The sequence below is a fragment of the Jaculus jaculus genome, chromosome 7 (assembly GCF_020740685.1).
Source record: "Jaculus jaculus isolate mJacJac1 chromosome 7, mJacJac1.mat.Y.cur, whole genome shotgun sequence".
Lineage (NCBI taxonomy): Eukaryota > Metazoa > Chordata > Mammalia > Rodentia > Dipodidae > Jaculus > Jaculus jaculus.
In genome coordinates this window covers 22,303,501-22,321,283 of record NC_059108.1, presented here as the reverse complement: position 1 = coordinate 22,321,283, position 17,783 = coordinate 22,303,501, and the positions used below count along the sequence as shown (strand labels likewise).

The following is a 17,783-nucleotide window of genomic DNA, read 5'->3' as shown; positions in this document are numbered from 1 at the left end:
CAGAAGCATAGCCAGGATGTGGCAAAGATGCACAGCCCTGATAGCAGTTGCTTCTGGAAGAGTTGCCTTTGACCATGAAGCTCCCTGGTTACCTCAGTGAAGCAAGCAGGTATGTGGGAATCCAGGTAAAAGGACAGACACAAAGTTACCACTGAAGGTCAGCTGTGCCGTGCAGACGCCAGGGCTTCATGTCCTGAGGCCGTCGTAACCCCTCAAGCAGCAGACTGAAGGGCATGCTGTGTGTACTCTAGGACATTGGGCCAATGTCTTTTTTTTTTTTTTTGGTTTTTCGAGGTAGGGTCTCACTCTAGCCCAGGCTGACCTGGAATTCACTATGGAGTCTCAGGGTGGCCTTGAACTCATGGCGATCCTCCTACCTCTGCCTCCCGAGTGCTGGGACTAAGCCCAGCTTTCAATGTCTTTTTTTAAAAAAAAATCTGGTATTGATACTTTCTGCATTTATTGAGGGCATACAATGCATCAAATGTGATGTTAGCTGAAGACAGTAGTTAGGTTTGTTAAAAAATTAAGTGCCTTAAAAATGAAAGCTTTGGGCTGGAGAGATGGCTTGCCTGTGAAGCCTAAGGACCCTGGTTCGAGGCTCGGTTCCCCAGGTCCCAGGTTAGCCAGATGCACAAGGGGGCGCACGCGTCTGGAGTTCGTTTGCAGAGGCTGGAAGCCCTGGCGCGCCCATTCTCTCTCTCTCCCTCTATCTGTCTTTCTCTCTGTGTCTGTCGCTCTCAAATAAATAAATAAAAAATTTAAATTAAAAAAAATGAAAGCTTTATTGAGATGGGTTATATACTATATGATTTACTCTTATAAAGTATTCAGCTCAGTGGGTGACCTTACATCTACAGATCCCTACTTTATTATTTTATTTTATTGAGGCCCTTACTGTATGAACATATTGCATATTCCTATTGGGTTATACTCCTATGCTCCATCTCCCCTGATCCCCTTCTACTGAGCACTCTCCTCAGTGGGGTTATAAATATTCACGGTGGGCCATGCATACACTAGTCAGTCTCAGGGTGGGGGAATAGAACAATGCCTCAGAATCCACCTTTCCACCTGTGGCTCTTGCGTTCTTTCTGCTCCCTCTTTTGCAATGTTCCCTAGCCTTGGAGGGCATGTTATAATTCCTTCTTTCGTGTTGAGCTCTTAGCAGCCTCTGATTTTCTGCTGTGATGAGTTTTGAGTTTTCTCAGCATGTAGCACTATCTCTCTGGAGAAGGTTCTCAGGCTCACAGTGTCAGCAGCACTCATATTTAATCTGTAATGTTTCTTGGGCCCTAGAACATGTCACAGGAGGTGACTCATCTTGTGCTAGGTAGTTGGCTTCCCTTTCTTGTCAACTGATGGGTCTTGGGTCCCCCTGTATTCACTGCCATCTATAAAAGGCAGATTCTTGGGCTGAAGAGATAGCTTAGTGGTTAAGGCACTTCCCTGCAAGGCCAAAGAACTCAGACTCGATCCCCCAGGACCCAGGTAAACCAGATATACAAGGTGGCACATGCATCTGGGGTTTGTTTGCAGTGACTAGAGATCCTGGCATGCCCATATTCTCCCCCACCTGTCTATCTGTCTCTCTCTCTGTTTGCAAATGAATAAAAATATTTTTTGTTTATTTTATTTATTTGAGAGTGACAGAGAGAGAAAGAGACAGATAGATAGAGAGAGAGAGAATGGGCATGCCAGGGCCTCCAGCCTCTGCAAACAAACTCCAGACGCACGCACCTCCTTGTGCATCTGGCTAACGTGGGTCCTGGGGAATTGAGTCTCGAACTGTGGTCCTTAGGGTTCACAGGCAAGTGCTTAACCGCTAAGCCATCTCTCCAGCCCTAAAGATATTTTAAAGCTGTAATTACTATTGTATTATTATATGTATCATATGTATTATTATACATATATATGTATGTATTCTTATACATGAAGATAAAACTGACAGAATCAAAGGGTGAAAATTCAATGAAAATACTTGGAGTACCTGACCCATATTATGAGGCCAGTATACCATTATACCAAAACCAAACAGTAATAACTAGACTATTGGGCAGAAAATCAACAACAAATTATGTCTTAAATAATAAACCAACTAGAGTACACACACGCGCGCGTGCACACACACACACACACCAAGTGTAAATTGAACTGTCTACAGGACATACCATATGTAAGTCCATGAAAGGGATCTTAATAAATTTTAAAAATTGAAGTAATGCAAAGCATGTTTCAACCAAAATGTAGAAAAGTTACATATCATTATGAAAAAAAAATTTGAAAAATTCATCAAAATGTATGGAACTGAAACAATGTAGCCTTAAGTAATCAAGTGTTCAAAGGAGACATCTAAGAGAAATTAGAAAATGCCTGTAGATAAGTGAAGACAAAAACTATATATCCCCAAACTTACTGTATTAGTTTCTTTCTCATTGCTGTGAACAAATAGAAGTAATGTGAGGAAGGAAAGGCCTATTTGAGTTTACAGTTTCGAGGGGAAGTGCATGGCAGGGAAGGCATGTTAGCAAGAGCATGAAGCCAAGCTGGCCCAGAAGCAGAGAGTGGACAGGAAGTGGGACCCAGGCTGTAGAACCTGAGGGTGCCCCAGAACCCATTTCCTCCAGCAGTGCCCCTGCTGATGGTTCTGTGATCTTCCCAAATAGTATCACCAAGTGAGGACCAGACCTGTGAGCCTATGGTGGGCATTTTACATTCCAACCACAATGCTCACGGAATGCTGATAGAGCCGGCTTAAGGGGAAATTTGTAGCTGTAGATGTCTGTATTAGAAAGATCTCAAATACACAACCTCCCTTTCTACTTGAAACAGCTAGATGATCAAATTAAAACCTAAGAGAGTAAAAAAATATAATAAAGGTTAGAATATCAATTAATAAAATAGAGGTTAAGGAGATGTCTCTGTGGGTAAGAATGCTTTTTCTGCAAATATGAGGGCTTGAGACTGCCTGAGTTTGATCCCTAGTACCCAGATAGAAAGCTGACCACCACCACACACCCTGTAGCCCCAGTCCTGTGGGGGAGTGACGATGAGACTTGCTGGGGCTAGCTAGTCAGCAAGTCTCCTTGAAAATGGCAGCATTGAGTGCAGTGACAGACTGTGGCTCAAGGAAATAAAGCAGATGATTGACAGGGGAGGAAATCTGACTTTCTCCTCTGGCCTCTACACACATACACATGCAACACATGTATCTGTGTACATACACATGTGTTCACTATACATATACACACATGCCACACCATGCATACTACAATACATGCCAAAAACCCAACAAAAATATACTGATGAAATATAGACTAGAAAAAATAAACCCAAAAAGTGTTTCATGAGAAGACTCATAATATTGATAACCATAGTGAAAGTGAAGACAAAAAAAAAACAATGAAAATATAAGAAGAACTCAAGGCTATATAAAGAAAATATTTCTGTTAGTCAAATCAGAAATGAAAGCTACCTTATTACTAACATCACAGGAATGAAAAGATTATAAGCAAACCCTATAAGCTATTGTAGTAGGTAATCTGGATGGAATGGGAAGTCCCATGAAACACCAACTGCCAAAATTGACTTAAAAAGAAACAGAAAATCAAAAGTTGACCTGTAACAAGTGAAGAGATTGAAGTAGTTCAAGACAATTCCAAAAAGAAAAGCTCAGGATGAGTTTGCTTCACTGGTTAAAGCTACCAAATATTTAAGAAAAAAATTCACACTAATCCTTCATTAGTTCTTCTCAGAGTAGGAGCTCATACCATGGCTCACATTATTAGGTCAATATTGCCAAAACCTGACAAAGACATCATAAAAAAAGAAGAAAAAGTACTAGGAGACCTAATTTAGTATATAAAAAGTTTATGCACCGTAGCCAAGTGAGATTTATACCATAAATTCAAAGATGGATCAGTGTATCAAAATTATTCAATGCGTACATCACGTCAATAAAACAAAACAAAATAAACATAATCATTGCCACAAATGTAGGAAATTATTGAAAAAAATACAAAAATCCTTTCATGATAAAAACAAGTTAAGAATGAAAGGGAACATCCTCAAACTTGTAAAGGGTATCAGGAAAACCAGTAACTAACACTAAACTTAATGGTGTGAGTGAAAGATTTCCTCTGAAGATGAGAACAAGACTCTGTCTGCATCTTGTACTCAACAGTGGACTGGAGGTTTTGACCATGATAATAACACAAGATAATACATGTGCAATGTTTACCAAGATAGACCAAATGTTATTTTACAAAATATGTCCCAGTATGTTTAAAAGGATTCTAGTCATACAAAGTCTGTTCTCTGATCACCATGGAATTAAACTGGAAATCAACAACAAATGATCTCAAAGAAAGAATTTGAATGTCTTTGCTGTGAAGTAACAAGAAATGTTTGAGTAGTGTGATAGCCAACCTTGCATGTCAGTGTGATTGGATGAAAGATGCTTAGAAAATTGGTAAAGTAAGGGACCTGGGGAGATGGCTTCGCTATTAAAGGGGCTTGCTTGCAAAGCCTCCCAGCCCGGGTTCAGTTTCCCAGCTACCCACATAAAACAGGACAGGCATTTGATTGCAGTGGGAAAGAGACCCTGGCACACCGCCTCTCCAACACACGTATGGGCAAATAATTAAATAAAGCAAACTGGTAACGTAGACATCTAGATATGACAATCAGAGTGCCTACAGAGATGACAGATGTGAGAGTTGGTGAATTTTGTGGTAGAGACCCACCGCAAGCATATATGTCACCACGTGGCACCACCAGGGGTGCAGATGGAACTAAAAGTGGGAAAAGGGCTAGAGAGATGGTTTAGTGGTTAAGGCACCTGCCTGCAAAGCCTACGGACCCAGGTTTGATTCCTCAGTACCCATGTAAGCCAGATGCACAAGGTGGCACTTGTGTCTGGAATTTGTTTGCAGTGGCCAGAGGCCCTGGCACACCCATTCTCTCTCCCTGTCTGTCTCTTTCTCTCATAAATAAATAAATATTTTTAAAAAGTGGCAGAAGGAGGAAAGCTTCACACAAGCACACATGCTCAGCTCTTTTTGCTGCTGTTGCTGCTGCTCATGGGCGTCGGAATTCAGCTTTGAATGTGGGTTTGCACCAGTGACTTTTTTTTTTTTTTTTGAGGTAGGGACTCACTCTAGCTCAGGCTGACCTGGAATTCACTATGTAGTCTCCAGTTGGCCTTGAACTCATGGTGATCCTCCTACCTCTGCCTCCCGAGTGCTGGGATTAAAGGCATGTGCGCCATCACGCCCGGCACCAGTGACTTTCTTTAGGGCTACTAAGCCCTTCACTGTTGGGCTGGGGATGCATCTTTGGTCCTTCTTATTCCAAGGTGTTAGTTTCTTGGAGTAAACAGCTACGTGTTTAACTCAGCCATCTAGCCTGCAGTGGCCCTTTTGGTATTGGTGAGCCAGTCTTACAAAATTCCTCTTATAAGTACATTTTATTGTTTCTCTTACACTTGAGAATCCTAGTATAAGAGAGAAGTATCTAGACCAACTACCCAATGTATACATGTATCAAAACATCACAGTTGTTTCCCATTAATATGTACAATTCTTATGGCTTTTAATTTTTTTAAGAAGAAAATAAAAAATTTAATATTGTTTCTATGTACTTGCAAGCAGAGAGTGATAGAGAGAAGAGAGACAGAGAGAATGGGTGTGCCAGGGCCTTCAGCTGCTCCAAGCAAACTCTAGACACATGCTTCACTTTGTGCATCTAGCTTTACATGGGTACTGGGGAATAAAACTTTGGTCATTAGGCTTTACAGGCAAGTGTCTTAGGTGCTGAGCTGTCTCTCCAGCCACCATTTTTTTTTTATTAGCAAGGAGGGGGTAGGGGAAGGGAGAGACAGAATGCACCAGGACTTCTTGCTACTGCAAATGAACTCCAGATGCATGGGCCACTTTGGTCATTTGGCTTTATGTGGGTACTGGGGACTCAAACCCAGGCTGGCAGGCTTTGCAAGCAAACACCTTTAACTGCTGAATCATCTCTCTAGTCCAATTTTTTTTTTTTTTTTTTTTTAGTGAAAAAAAAGGTGTATTTAGAATTAGCCAGCTGGATTCAGTTTAGATGATCCCAATTTTGTTGGCAACATCCAAAGCATCATAATCAGGAGCCAGGCGAACATATGCCTTCTTCTCTCCATCAGGCCTGATCAGGGTGTTGACTTTGGCCACATCAATGTCATAGAGTTTCTTCACAGCCTGTTTGATCTGATGCTTGTTGGCCTTGACATCCACAATGAACACAAGTGTATTGTTGTCTTCTATCTTCTTCATGGCTGACTCAGTGGTCAGTGGCAATTTGATGATGGCATAGTGGTCAAGCTTGTTTCTCCTGGGGGCACTCTTCCGAGGGTATTTAGGCTGCCTCCGGAGCTGCAGGGTCTTCGGCCGTCGGAAGGTGGGTGACGTGCGGATCTTCTTTTTTTTGTGGCTGTGGACGCCTTTCAGCACCGCCTTCTTAGCTTTCAAGGCCTTTGCTTTGGCTTCAGCTTTGGGAGGGGCAGGAGCTTCCTTCTTCGCTTTCGGCGCCATCTTGGCGAAAAGCTCTAGTCCAATTTTTTAAAGAAAGTATCATTTATTTATTTGAGAGCGACAAACAGAGAAAGAGGCAGAGAGAGAGAGAATGGGTACGCCAGGACCTCCAGCCACCACAAACGAACTCCAGATGCATGTGCCACCTTGTGCATTTGGCTTATGTGGGTCCTGGGGAATATAAAACCAGGGTCTTTAGGCTTCACAGGCAAGCGCTTAACCGCTAAGCCATCTCTCCAGCCCTCCAGTCCAATTTTTAAATTTAGTTTTATCTTGTTTTTCAAGGTAGGGTCTCTCTTTCTCTAGCCCAGACTAACATGGCTTCATTCTGTATTCTCAGGGGGACCTTGAACTCATGGTGATCCTCCTACCTCGGCCTCCCAAGTGCTGGGATTAAAGGTGTGTGCCACCATGTCCAGTCCTAAATTTAATTGTAGAATGATCTATGGATGATTCCCAATTATTTAGTAAGAAAAGAACATTTACAAGTGATATGTGAGGAAAAAATCAAGTTAGGTGTGGTGATTCACACCTATAATGTCAGCAGTCAGGATCCTGAGGCAGGAGGGTCATGAGTTCAAGGCCAATGTAGGCTCCATAGCAAGACTGTCTCAAAACAAAGAAAAGGGAAACAAAACACACAAAACACCTGCAAAGATAAAAACAATAGTAAAGAAGTGTTTTGACCTGATGAAAGGGGAAAAAAGTCTATTTATAGATTTATTTTTCTTTATTTATTTGAGAGAGAGAGAGAGAGAGAGGGAGGGAGGGAGGGAGGGAGGGAGGGAGGGAGGGAGGGAGGGAGGGAGGGAGGGAGAATGGGCATGCCAGGGCCTCCATCCACTGCAAACGAACTCCAGGTGCATGCGCCCCTTTATGCATCCTCCTGAGGAATCGAGCCTTGAACCAGGGTCCTTAGGCTTCACAGGCAAGCGCTTAAGCCATCTCTCCAGCCCTGTTGTTTGTTTGTAATAGAATAAAGTTATGAAATACTTGGGCATAAGTGTGACACTGCCACTGTCAGACTGTAGTGGGAAGAATGCATAGGTCATATTTTCTCCTGCCCCTGGCTTTCCTAGTGACCACTAAGTCCCAGTGAAGACCAGAGGTAAGGGAGATTGTTGATGAAACATCCCCAGATGGACCGAGTGCAGAAGTGTGGTAGATGCATCCAAAGCCGCAGCTGGGGGTGTCCAGAATAATGACAAAGCTGTTGATCACAGCCCTCATATGTTGTCAGCTAATCCCTGCAGATAACTTAGATGCATGTAGGTCACAAGTGAACAAAGCCCCTACTCTGTGCCTGTGGAGGTGTAGGATCCGCTGTGAGGAGCTGTAAGGCCTACTGACTGTATGAGAACAGACTTTGACTATTCAACTCAAAAGTGCTAAGGGGAAGGAAAAGCAGCACAAGACATTCTTCTTAGCACTGACTCACAGTCCGCTCATCTGTTAATGCCACTTTAACAACCCAGCAACTACCCGTATTTACCACATCATTTATTCCTTAACATTCTTCCCATTCCAAGCTTTTCATTATTTGCCCCTCATAGCTTATTATCATCAAGTAAAGCAGGTTCCACCCAAAGGCTGTATGCCACATCTTCAGATCTTGCCTTTCATTCACCAGTCTGACAGTGAAGTCAGTGGTCCTATTTTACTCACTTTCCTGTCTTGAGAAGTGTTTGACGGTATTAATCTGCCTTTCATCTTTTCCCCCATGCTCTTTGATTGGGACACTTCCTCAGGATGAGATCACATCCCAGGGCGTACTGGTCGGACTTCCTCTATGTAGTCCTTTCCTTGTGGTAATATTTACATTGAAATTTCCATGCAGCAATTTGAGCTGCTGAGTAAATTCTTTTTCTACAGTTTGAAAGTTTAGCCGGGCGTGGTGGCTCACGCCTTTAATCCCAGCACTTGGGAGGCAGAGGTAGGAGGATCGCCGAGAGTGTGAGGCCACCCTGAGACTACATAGTAAATTCCAGGTCAGCCTGAGCCAGAGTGAGACCCTACCTCAAAAAGCCAAAAAAAAAAAAAAAAAAAAAAAAAGTTCGAAAGTTTAAAAAATTCTTTTGATATTATTTTTCATCTTTCAGGTTCATTCAACCAAGAATATAAGGATTTTTAACTTAAAGTTATGTTACTTCTTCCTCCCCCTTCTATGAAATGATAACTTGAACAAATGAAAAACTTTTTCCCAAGTTTATTAAACTTGACCTTTTAGTTATTTACATGTTTTTTTGAAAATTTCACATATATACATTTTAGTTTAATATTACCAGAAAACATTCAGTCATTCTCTTCAACACATGGGGGAAGACAAAAAGCTTAATATAACCCCCTTTTTTCTTTTCTTTTCTTTTCTTTTCTTTTCTTTCTTTCTTTCTTTCTTTCTTTCTTTCTTTCTTTCTTTCTTTCTTTCTTTCCTTCCTCCCTCCCTCCCTCCCTCCCTCCCTCTCTCCTCTCCTCTCCTCTCCTCTCTCTCTCTCTCTCTCTCTCTCTCTCTCTTTCTTTCTTTCTTTCTTTCTTTCTTGAGTTAGGGTCTCACTCTAGCTCAGGCTGTCCTGGAATTCACTATGTAGTCTCAGGGTGGCCTTTAAACTCACAGTGGTCTACATACCTCTGCTTCCTGAGTGCTGGGATTAAAGATACGTGCCACCACACCCAGCTATAACCTCCTTTTTTGAGAGAGAGAGGGGGACTCATTATGTAAACCAACCTGGTCTTGAACTCTTGACCCTTTCTCCCATTGTCCTAAGCTCTGTGGGATCACAGACCATTTTGCCACTTTGATCTGTTGTTTCAATCCCCACAGCTCCAGAATGCCCAGATTAGAGGTGTGCACCACCACACCCAGTTTGATAAAAACCCAAGGTAGAGGTGGCTAGAGAGATGGCTTAGCAAAGGCACTTGCCTGCAAAGCTTAAGGACCCCGGTTTGATTCCCCAGTGTCCAAGTAAGCCAGATGTATAAGGTGGTGCATGCATCTGGAATTTGTTTGCAGGGCTAGAGGCCCTGGCACACATTCTCTCTATATCTGCTTCGTTCTCTCTCTCAAATATATAAAATATTTTTTAAAAGTCCAAGGTTAGCATCAAGATATTTCATTCTGCTTTTAGAACCAGGCAAGAAAGAGCAAAGCCGCTTTACCGAGGACCCTCCCATCCCAGGACTTGGTCCTCTTGCTTTGTATTGCTCCTCTTATCTGTAGCCAGTGTAGCTTCCTTGTAAGCAGGGTACGCTTTCTTCTCCCCAGATTTTCTTTATAGATACTCTGGCTCTTCAGATCTAGCTGGTGGTCATTTTTCCTCTGCTATCTGGCCATACTGTCTGACAGCTCAACGCTGAGACCAGGCTCTTTTATTTTTGTCTAGAATTTATTATAGCTTAGCGAACACTTGTTTCAGTGATATCTTTTTTTTTTTTTTTTTAAATTTGAGAGAGAGATACAGGAATAGGCAGGGAGAGAGAGAAAGAGAGAGACAGAGACACCAGGGCCTCCAGCCACTGCAAAGGAGTTCCAGATTCGTCCGCCCGCTTGTGCATCTGGCTTACATGGATCCTGAGTCCTTTGGCTTTGCAGGCAAATGCCTTAACTGCTAATCCATCACTCCAGCCCCTTGTTTCAGTGGTATCTTGGTGTCAAAATTTTGATTTAACAGAAAAATGCCTTCCACTACTTATGAAAGAAAGAACAAGTCAGACCCTCTCTGCTCAGAGATTACTATCTGGGAACTTTGATTTTGGTACACCCTCACACCTCTCCTTTCACTCCGTAAGAAGAACAGCATGTAGTTCTCATTCTCTGCAGTTTAGAACCAAGTTCATTCTATTCCCCACCCACAACAGTCTCAAGGTGCAGGGATCTACTGTTTGGCGTTGCGTTGCCACGCACGGAGTTCTGTTTCTTACTGGCCTGCCTCTCAGCAACGATAAAGACCTCAGGGTGAGGCTTCACCCTAACGCGCCCCATTCAACTCTCACCCCACGGTGCCTTATGTTGTCCCTTCATTCTCACCAAGAGAATATAAAAATGAAAGGTTTAGGGGGAGGGCTAGTGGACAGGGTTGCGGGGGAGAAGAGGGCTGGCTGGGGGTCCTAGGTCTGCCTCATGCTCACTTGAGGAGAGCACTAATTAATGCCCCCCCCATCACCGGAGGAACTCCCAGAGCCCCTAACCCTAGACACAAAACTACTAGATTCATACTGACCTTGCTAGCTAAGGGCTGGTGACTTAATTGACTTAAGGAGCTTGGTTTGGGGAAACTTAAGAAGCAAAGGGGAGTGGAAAAAAGAAAAACAATTAACTTGAAAGGCTACAGGAGAGGAGACTGCTCTCAGGAATTGGAGTAGGGATCTCGCCCTTAGGTCAACCTGTACCAACTTGTAAGAGCCTAGTGAAGCCTTGCAGCCCGGGTGCGGGGTGCTGCTCCCTCTCCTCCCCAGCTGCAGCCCCTGCAAAAGCGCTGCTGCCTGCAGGGAAGGCAGCCCAGGACGGCCTGGTGGCGCTGGACTCCTGGGGTCCCAGCTCTGCCTTGGTCGCCCTGGGTGACGTCTCTGGAGCATCAGGCTTTGAGATTTCTATTTCTGCTGTGACCACCACAAGGTACAGATTAATTTGTAGGCTTTAAACTCAAAATGAACATTTTTTCTTTTTTTCTTTTTTTTTGTTCATTTTTTATTTATTTATTTGAGAGCGACAGACACAGAGAGAAAGACAGATAGAGGGAGAGAGAGAGAATGGGCGCGCCAGGGCTTCCAGCCTCTGCAAACGAACTCCAGACGCGTGCGCCCCCTTGTGCATCTGGCTAACGTGGGACCTGGGGAACACTGTGTTATTGATTCTTAACTTGGCCATGTGTTTAGTATGTTTTCTCATTTCTTTCAATTTGTTTTTTCCTTTTTGATGAAGCAGAGTTGGGATTTTAGTGAAGAGATTTCAGTGTAGACTTTAAGCTTGGTGATTTCGAGAGAGGCACTCAGGAGAAGACACTGCGGGGCCTGGCCCGTGCTCCTGCTTGACATAAATCCACTCTGAAATGTTACAGACTGTATCTCGTTCTCCTGTTTCTTTGGTTTATCTCAGGATTGAAATATAATTACCATGATGAGTAAAAGTGGTTTTAAACCGTGCATGATGGCACATGCCTGTAAATCCAGCAGGTGGAAGGCTGACGCAGAAGTGTCTGACCACCAGCTTGGGCAACATAACAAGATCCTGTGCAGAAAAAAAAAGTTTCATTTCACTTTTTGGGTCCTTTGTATCAGGTGGATAATCTCTAAAATAGCTTGTACTTGATTAAACATACAGTTTCTTGAACATTTAAAAGGCAAGGGTAAACAGAGGGAGTGTTTCACAGGGATGATTAAATTGCACAGCATTGTAGATTTACTGATTTTGTGAATTCAAGACTTTAGAAATGATGATCTGTGCCTAATAAGAACATATGACTATTATCCTATCAGGACTATCAAATGCATTTTAACACACTATGTATAGAATTTGTATGTGTCTTTCCTCTTCTTAGGTCAATGGTGGACTAAATCCAGCTACAGGGCAATACTATGCAGAGAGTCAGGAAGAGCTCTTTTTATCTCTGGTTGATACACCATGAATATAATAAGTAAGTAACAAGACACAAATGTACTGAGTTTTTTTAAGAGGTATTTTTTTCTTAACATTTCAACATTTTCCTTTAATTATTTTTTCTTATTTATTTGAGAGAGAGATGGAGAGAATGGGCACACCAGGACCTCTAGCTACTGTAAACAAACTCCAGATGCATGCGCCACCTTGTACATCTGTTGTTACATGGGTACTGGCGAATTGAACTTGGGTCCTTTGACTTTGCAGGCAAATGCCTTAACCACTAAGCTATCTCTCCAGCCTATGTACTGAGTTTTAAGGATAACTCAGCCTTGGTGAATGGATCAGGAACACATGTGCCTCCTTATTAAGTATAAACTGTATACAAATGATATTTGACAAATTCACAATTTAAAGAGCTCTGTGTCTGGAATTTTCTTTAAAGTACTAGGTTAAGCAGTGTGATAATAGGCATGTACCAGTCACTTTAAGCTGTTCTTATAGGGACAGTTGTTATGTTTAGGGGCAATAAGCTGGCATGACTCAGCAAGTCATCCTATAAGAACGGCCGCCACAAGGCCTTCAGTTGTCCCATCTTGATTAACACCTGTTGTGAAGGTCACAGTGGAGTTTTATTAGTGAGATTAGTGGCTTACAAATCAATATGATAGATGTTGGGATAAGATGGAAATTAAAAATCTATGAGTCACATGCGTATTTTAGAGAAGTTCTACCCTTGCACGAATAGGGTATAAGAAGTTTATGAGGTCTGTATTGTATACCCTGAGGGATGACCTCTGAGGTTTGGTCCCTATCTGGTCCTGTTTTCAGCTTTTGGCTTATGAGAATGTTGGATTCTGGAATACTGGGAATCTTTGGAAACACATCTTTCATATAAAGAAAAGCTTGAGTACCTAAAACCATTAGAGCTAATGGAAGCTTATGAATTATTTGTTCCTGTTGGCCACCAAATGTTTACTGTTTTTTGCATATGTGTATGTGTGTGTGGTGTTGTATGCAATGTATTTGGCCATGTGGGACCCTATGTGCTTGTTTGTGATGTCCAGAGCTGAATGTTAGGTATCCTGTTCCATTGCCATTCTGCCTATTCTTATTTGTGCTGGAGTCTCTTACTGATCTCAGAATTTGCTGTTTTTCTTATATGCTCTGGGAATTCATACATTTTTTAAAAATATTTTTTATTTATTTGCAAGGAGAAAGAGAGAAAGACAGAGAGCATGGGTACACCAAGGCCTCTAGCCATTGCAAACAAACTCCAAATGCATGCTTGCATCTGTCTTTACTGGGTACTGGACAATCAAATTAGGTTGTTAGGCTTTGTAGGCAAGCACCTTAACTGCTAAGCCATCTCTGCAGCCCAGTTAGCATATCTTACAACAGGTTACAGAGGCCCATGACCCCACCCAGCTATGTTGTTGTTGTTGTTCTGGAGTAAGTACTGGTATTTTCATTTGAGATATGTCTATGAAGAAACATTTCTTATGAAGTTGACTCTTGTATTTAAATACGTAATCCCCAATTGGTGGCACTATTCAGGGATGTTATGGAACCTTTAGGAGTTGGATCCTTTCTGGAGGAAGGATACCACTGTGGGTAGACCTTGAGATGTTGCATCTTAGCTGCTTACTCTCTCTACATAGTCCCAGCTGATATGATGATATAATACCTGGCTGCCTATTCTTGCCATGCCTTCCCTGCCAAAATGGATGTTTCTCCTTGATACCATATGCAGAAAATAAATACTTTCCTTCCCTAAGCTGCTTATGATTGGCTATTTATTCCCAGCAATGAAAAAGTAAATGATACAGAAAATTGGTACTGGGAGTGGGGTTGTTGCTATGATAAACCTGACCATGTCGTTCTTAGTTTTTTTGGAACTGATTTTTAGAAGTATGGAATAATATGGAATTTTGGACAACGGGAGCCTTACAATGCTATAATCAGAGGTTAATGAGCCATTCTAATGTCAGTTCAAAAGATAAGAAGGCCAAAGAAATGTGGAACATGGAGACTTGATTTATGAAGTTTCAGTTAGGAAAAAAAGGACTATTTGGGAATTGGTAGAGGCAGTTCATATGAGATTTTGGCAATTAATATAGCTTTGTTCTGCCCATGTCCTGGGAACTTGAACACAATTGAATTTAAAAGTAATGATGGGCTGGAGAGATGGCTTAGCACTTAAGGAACTTGTGTGCAAAACCAAAGGACTCAGGTTCAATTTCACAGGACTCATAGAACCAGATGCACAAGGGGGCACATTCATCTGGAGTTTGTTTGCAGTGGCTAGAGGCTCTGGCATGCCCACTGTTGCAGTCCGGTTTGCATTGCTGGTAGAAATCACCCAACGCAGAGCAGCTTCTGGGAAAAAAGAGATTTATTTTGGCTTACAGGCTCGAGGGGAAGCTCCATGATGGCAGGGGAAAACGATGGCATGAGCAGAGGGTGGACATCACCCCCTGGCCAACATAAGGTGGACCACAGCAGCAGGAGGGTGTGCCCAACATTGGCATGGGGAAATTGGCTATAAAGCCCATAAGCTCACCCCCAACAATACACTCCCTCCAGGAGGCATTAATTCCCAAATACCCATCAGCTGGGGAGCTAGCATTCACAACACCTAGGTTTATGGGGGACACCTGAATCAAACCACCACACCCACTCTCTTTCTCTGTCTGCCTCTTTCTCTCTCTCTCTCTCTCAAATAAATAAATAAATTTTCAAAAATAGTAATGAACTAATGGATTTGGCAGAAGAAATTTCAAGATAGAATGATATTAGATCTATGGTGTGTATTCTTTTATTTGTCTTGATTCAGATATACAATATGAACTACTTCACATTGCATGTATTCTCATAAGGCCATCCTCTTTTGTTCCCTCTTCCTTAACCCTATTCCACTGAGGGCCTTCTCAGTGGGGTCATCAGTAGTTACTGTGGGTTACGAATGCACCAGTCAGTTCATATTGGGAAGACAGTGCCTCACATTATGCCTTCCTACCCTGTGTCTCTTTCTTTCTGCCCCCATGTATGTTTTTAATTCTTCTTAACACGTGACTTTGTTTTGCCCTCTCTTTGTAGTTTTTTTTTTTTTTGGTTTGTTTATTTTTATTTATTTGAGAGTGACAGACAGAGAAATAGGCAGATAGATAGACAATGGGTTCGCCAGGGCCTCCAGCCACTGCAAATGAACTCCAGACGCGTGTGCCCCCTTGTGCATCTGGCTAACATGGGTCCTGGGGAATCGAGCCTTGAACCATGGTCCTTAGGCTTCACAGGCAAGTGCTTAACCACTAAGTCATCTCTCCAGCCCCCGTATTCTTTTGTTATTTCCTGGGAAAGTTTCTCAATCCAGTTTTATAACTCTGAACTAATTTTCGCTTTCATAACTGTCATTTATCTTTCAACTATTCATATATTTCAACAAGTATGCCTAACATCTAATACCCAAGATCTCCCTTTGTTTTCCCTGATAATCTTTTTTTTTTTTTTCTCATTTTAGGCTTCAACATCTTTCTTTATATAACCCTCAACTCTTTAAGGCTATCCTTTTCATTTTATTGTTTTGTTTTTTGGTTTTTGGTTTTTGAGATAGGGTCCCTGTCTAGCCCAGGCTGACCTGGAATTCACTCTGTAGTCTCAGGGTGGCCTTGAACTCACGGTGATCCTCCTACCTCTGCCTCTTGAGTGCTGGGATTAAAGGCATGTGCCACCACGCCCAGCTTTTTTCTCATTTTAGACTTCAACATCTTTCTTTATATAACCCTCTAGTCTTTAAGGGCATTTTCCTCATTTTAAAAGTTTGCTGAGGGCTCGGGCACTTCGGTTGCTTGTGGTGTGTGTTGTTCACTGTGCTGTATTTCTGTCTCAGTGTCTGCACTGCTCAGGTATCTAATTATGTTGGCGCATAAATTCACATTCCTTGTAACTGTTAGCTATTCTCTCTGGTGACTGTATTGGGAAAGATCTGAAGGTCTGCTTGGGACAGTGGCAGTCTGCAGCTCTCGCCTTAACAGAATATCAAAAATGGCTTGGTTTGGAAGAGGAATTATATGGTCACCCTCATTGAAAGCCAAAGCCAAGATTTAAGCTGTATCTTTCTTGCAAGGATGGCATGAAGAAAGGAGAAGAGGCTTGATCACTGGGAGCAGACAGTAGTTCTGGTCAGAGAATGTCCCCTTTAAGTTGCTCCAGAAGGCAGCATTGGAGGAAGTGTTCAGAGGTTGTCACTGGGGCTTTGGAAATGGAAGGACCTGGGCAGTGAAGGCCCAGTGATTGTTCTTAGCCCATCCCTGTTTTCACTGGCTAACACACAGCTCCCCTAATTCTACCATGACTACACTGGAGAAGTCACTGCTGGTTTCTATGGAGACAGACAACCAAATCAGGACAAGAGTAAGAAGAGGACCTTGAAAACATTCTTCTTATCAACCTCTCAAGGCCCCCACTGATGTGCTGTGCATTCCTGATATGAAAGCACTCTGTTCTTGGTATTTTCAAGGACTGTTTCTTCTTGTTATTTGTTGACATCCATATTTTCACTCTACTTCTGTATTTGGGGACAGAGGATACAATGTGCTGTGATATTTGTCATCTTGATATAGGAGTCCACTATTTCTCAGAGTAACATGGGATATATATTTTTATGAGAATGCATATTTGAAACTTCAAAGTATCACTTTATATTGTTGCAACATAGTAAGCTTTTGTTTGTTTATTTGAGATAAGGCCTCCATATAGCCCATGCTGGCCTGAAAATTGCACTGTAGCCCAGGCCTGCAGATGCTAGAATTCCAAGTGTGGGCATCATGCCCGGCCCACATAGTGATTCTTATGCGTAATGTAGACTGGAAGACAGTTTGCATCACACTCAATAATACTTGCAAAATGGTGAATATTCATTATGATTTTATGAACTTGGCAGTTGAGAAGTATGTTTTATATGTGTCTTAATCTACAGAGGAGAGATTATCTTTGTAAACAGATAATCCAAAGTAGCAGTTTGGTAGCAGGAAGTCTTCATAATATATATTATAGCCAAATATCCTTTAAAATTAGATTCTGAGGAAAACATTCTAAGCAAGCATAATATCTTTTAGTTTTCATAAAATATTTTTTAAAGGTAAACACAGGTCCTCACACATCTAGGCAAATGCTCTACCACTGAGCTATAGTCCCAACCCGAACAAAATCTTTTTTTAAATTATTTATTTATCTAAGATAGATATTTATTTATTTAGATAGAAGCAGAATGAGAGAGAGAGAAAGAAAGAGAGAGAGAGAGAAAGAATGGGTATTCCAGGGACTCTAACCAATGCAAACGAACTCCAGATACATGTGCCACAATATGCATCTGGCTATACATGGGTATTGGGGAATCAAACTGGGATCCTTAGGCTTTGCAGGCAAGTATCTTAACCTCTGAGCCGTATCTCAGCCCACCAAATATTTTTAACACGATTAAAGCCATATTTAACCTACCACTTGTTTCTTTTTTTAAAAAGGTGACCAAAAATTAGCCTTAGATGTTTTGGTGTTTTCTTTTTGTATTTTCCTTCATCAGTTATTACCTGGATATACCTCCCCATCCCTACATTTAGAGGTCT

At 42.0% G+C, this 17,783-nt stretch overlaps 1 protein-coding gene across 1 annotated transcript; it reads right to left on the bottom strand.

The window, feature by feature from the left end:
- Positions 1-6,097: 6,097 nt before the first annotated feature.
- LOC123462262 (60S ribosomal protein L23a-like) lies at positions 6,098-6,569 on the bottom strand. The gene has a single exon (XM_045155382.1). It carries the CDS (start codon positions 6,567-6,569, stop codon positions 6,099-6,101), a length of 471 nt encoding a protein of 156 aa, XP_045011317.1. The 3' UTR covers position 6,098.
- Between the last annotated feature and the right edge of the window lie 11,214 nt (positions 6,570-17,783).